General features: G+C 26.4%; 1 protein-coding gene across 1 annotated transcript in view; it reads right to left on the bottom strand.

Annotated features, from left to right (window-relative positions):
• Positions 1 to 1,826, bottom strand: part of LOC108722060 (short-chain dehydrogenase/reductase family 16C member 6) — a 12,399-nt gene extending 10,573 nt beyond the window's left edge. Inside the window, exon 1 of the mRNA XM_018446967.1 lies at positions 1,686 to 1,826. Within this exon, the coding sequence (XP_018302469.1) occupies positions 1,686 to 1,823 (138 nt within the window). The 5' untranslated portion in view covers positions 1,824 to 1,826. The remainder of the gene's footprint in view (positions 1 to 1,685) is intronic.
• Between the last annotated feature and the right edge of the window lie 247 nt (positions 1,827 to 2,073).

Genomic DNA, 2,073 nt, shown 5'->3' with positions numbered 1-2,073 from the left:
CAGCCAATCTTTTTTTTCAGTGTGATACAACTAAAAAAATATAACTTTTGAATTATTACTATATGTTAAATACACATTGAATATGTTAAATAAACATTATCCTATCAATTATCAAAAATGAACTTAATTTCATAAAATGTTTTCAAAATTGCCACAATTTAAAAAAAGTTTTAAGGATCGTAACAAAAATAACATTTGATTATGCTAACAATAATATCCTTTTATCGATATTATTCGACTCAATAATTTTCTGTTAAATTGGAAGATTTTTTTCCCCCCCCCCCTCTGTCTCTCTCTCTCTCTCATAGGAAACTTAATTTTCTGAGTTATATCACTTTTGAAATAAGGGAATGATATCATAAAAGATTAATATTTAATATTGCATTATACCTATTTTAATATTATCTTAACATATATTAAACATATATTTATCTTAATTAATACATATTTACTAATTAAGAAGAAAAAATTTTTCATTATCTCTTATTGTTTCATATGTACATTGTATATAAAGTTGAGATAAATTAAATACATAAACATGTAAATTAATTTTGTTATTGAAATGTATTTGTTTAATTTCTTCATCAATTTTGAATTTTTTCAAAATGATACTTTGATCATTTTTAATACTATATCTAAATCCGTATAACAAATTAAACTAACAAAGACTCCTTATAAATCAAAAGAAATTGGAAAGAATAAGGCGATAGGAGTCAGGCGCAGAAGACGTCGCGCAAATAATACACCCATAAAACGTAAAACTTCTTTATTCTATTAAACGCGCTTACATGTTTCGGCTCACTTTTGAGCTTTCTTCAGAGACAACAAACTAACATATATAAACTGTGAATAAAAGTTATTTTGTCATGGTGAATCCCTTACATCGAGAATATAAGTGCCAGAAATTAAACCCAAATAAGAATGAAAGAAAAAGATAAAAAAGATAGAAAATATTGGAAATATCGAGAAATAGAGAATATGGAAAACACACACTAATTTATCAAAAAACTTTAAGATTATAATTAATTATCCCGAAAATAAGGACGCTCACCGTGATCACAAAGCACCACATCGTATTAAACATCACTATTAATAATTCAAAAACCGGTTCTTGATATGTTGGCCAGTCAGTAATTAGACATAATTAGATTTGACTCACTGTGTTTGATACTGACTGGTCAATATATCAAAAACCGGTTTTTGAATTATTAATAGTGATGTTTAATACGATGTGGTGCTTTGTGATCACGGTGAGCGTCCTTATTTTCGAGATAATTAATTATAATCTTAAAGCTTTTTGATAAATTATTGTGTGTGTGTGTTTTCCATATTCTCTATTTCGATATTTCCAATATATTTCCTATCTTTTTGTTTTTTTCTTTCATTCTTATTTGGGTTTAATTTCTGGCACTTATATTCTCGATGTAAGGGAGCTCATCATGACAAAATAACTTTTATTCATTCAGTTTATATATGTTAGTTTGTGTTGTCTCTGAAGAAGGCTCAAAAGTGAGCCGAAACATGTAAGCGCGTTTAGTAGAATAAAGAAGTTTTACGTTTTATGAGTGTATTATTTGCGCGACGTCTTCTGCGCCTGACTCCTATTGCCCTTATTCTTTCCAATTTCTTTTGTTTTAAGTTTTAATATCTACTTTTGCAATAAACATTATATTTTTTGTACGTACCAAAACAATCTCACCATTCACATTCTTTTCTTCTAATCCGAAAAAGTTGTAGTACACGCTCTGGCAGATATAGTAAAGAATTTGCAATATAAGTCGCAATACGTTTAACAAAATTTGTATGATGTTAAGCACATTCATGATGAACTGGAAAATTAGTTATTTTCTTATGTAAATATATCGAATATTAACACATGTAATAAATAAACTAAAAGAATAATAGGAATTGATAAAATAATTATTGAGAAAACAAAACATTTCACAATGTCTGAAAAAACTCATGTTTTGAAATATATTTAATTTTGTAACTTATAAATAAATAATTCTTCATGTTCTTAAATATTACATTAAGTATTATATTGTAGATATTGTAAAATAAATAATATTTGTG

The sequence above is a fragment of the Mycetomoellerius zeteki genome, unplaced genomic scaffold (genome assembly GCF_001594055.1).
Source record: "Mycetomoellerius zeteki isolate Tzet28-1 unplaced genomic scaffold, Tzet1.0 scaffold192, whole genome shotgun sequence".
NCBI lineage: Eukaryota > Metazoa > Arthropoda > Insecta > Hymenoptera > Formicidae > Mycetomoellerius > Mycetomoellerius zeteki.
The sequence above is the reverse complement of the archived record's forward strand: the minus strand, read 5'-3'. Positions and strand labels throughout refer to the sequence as shown.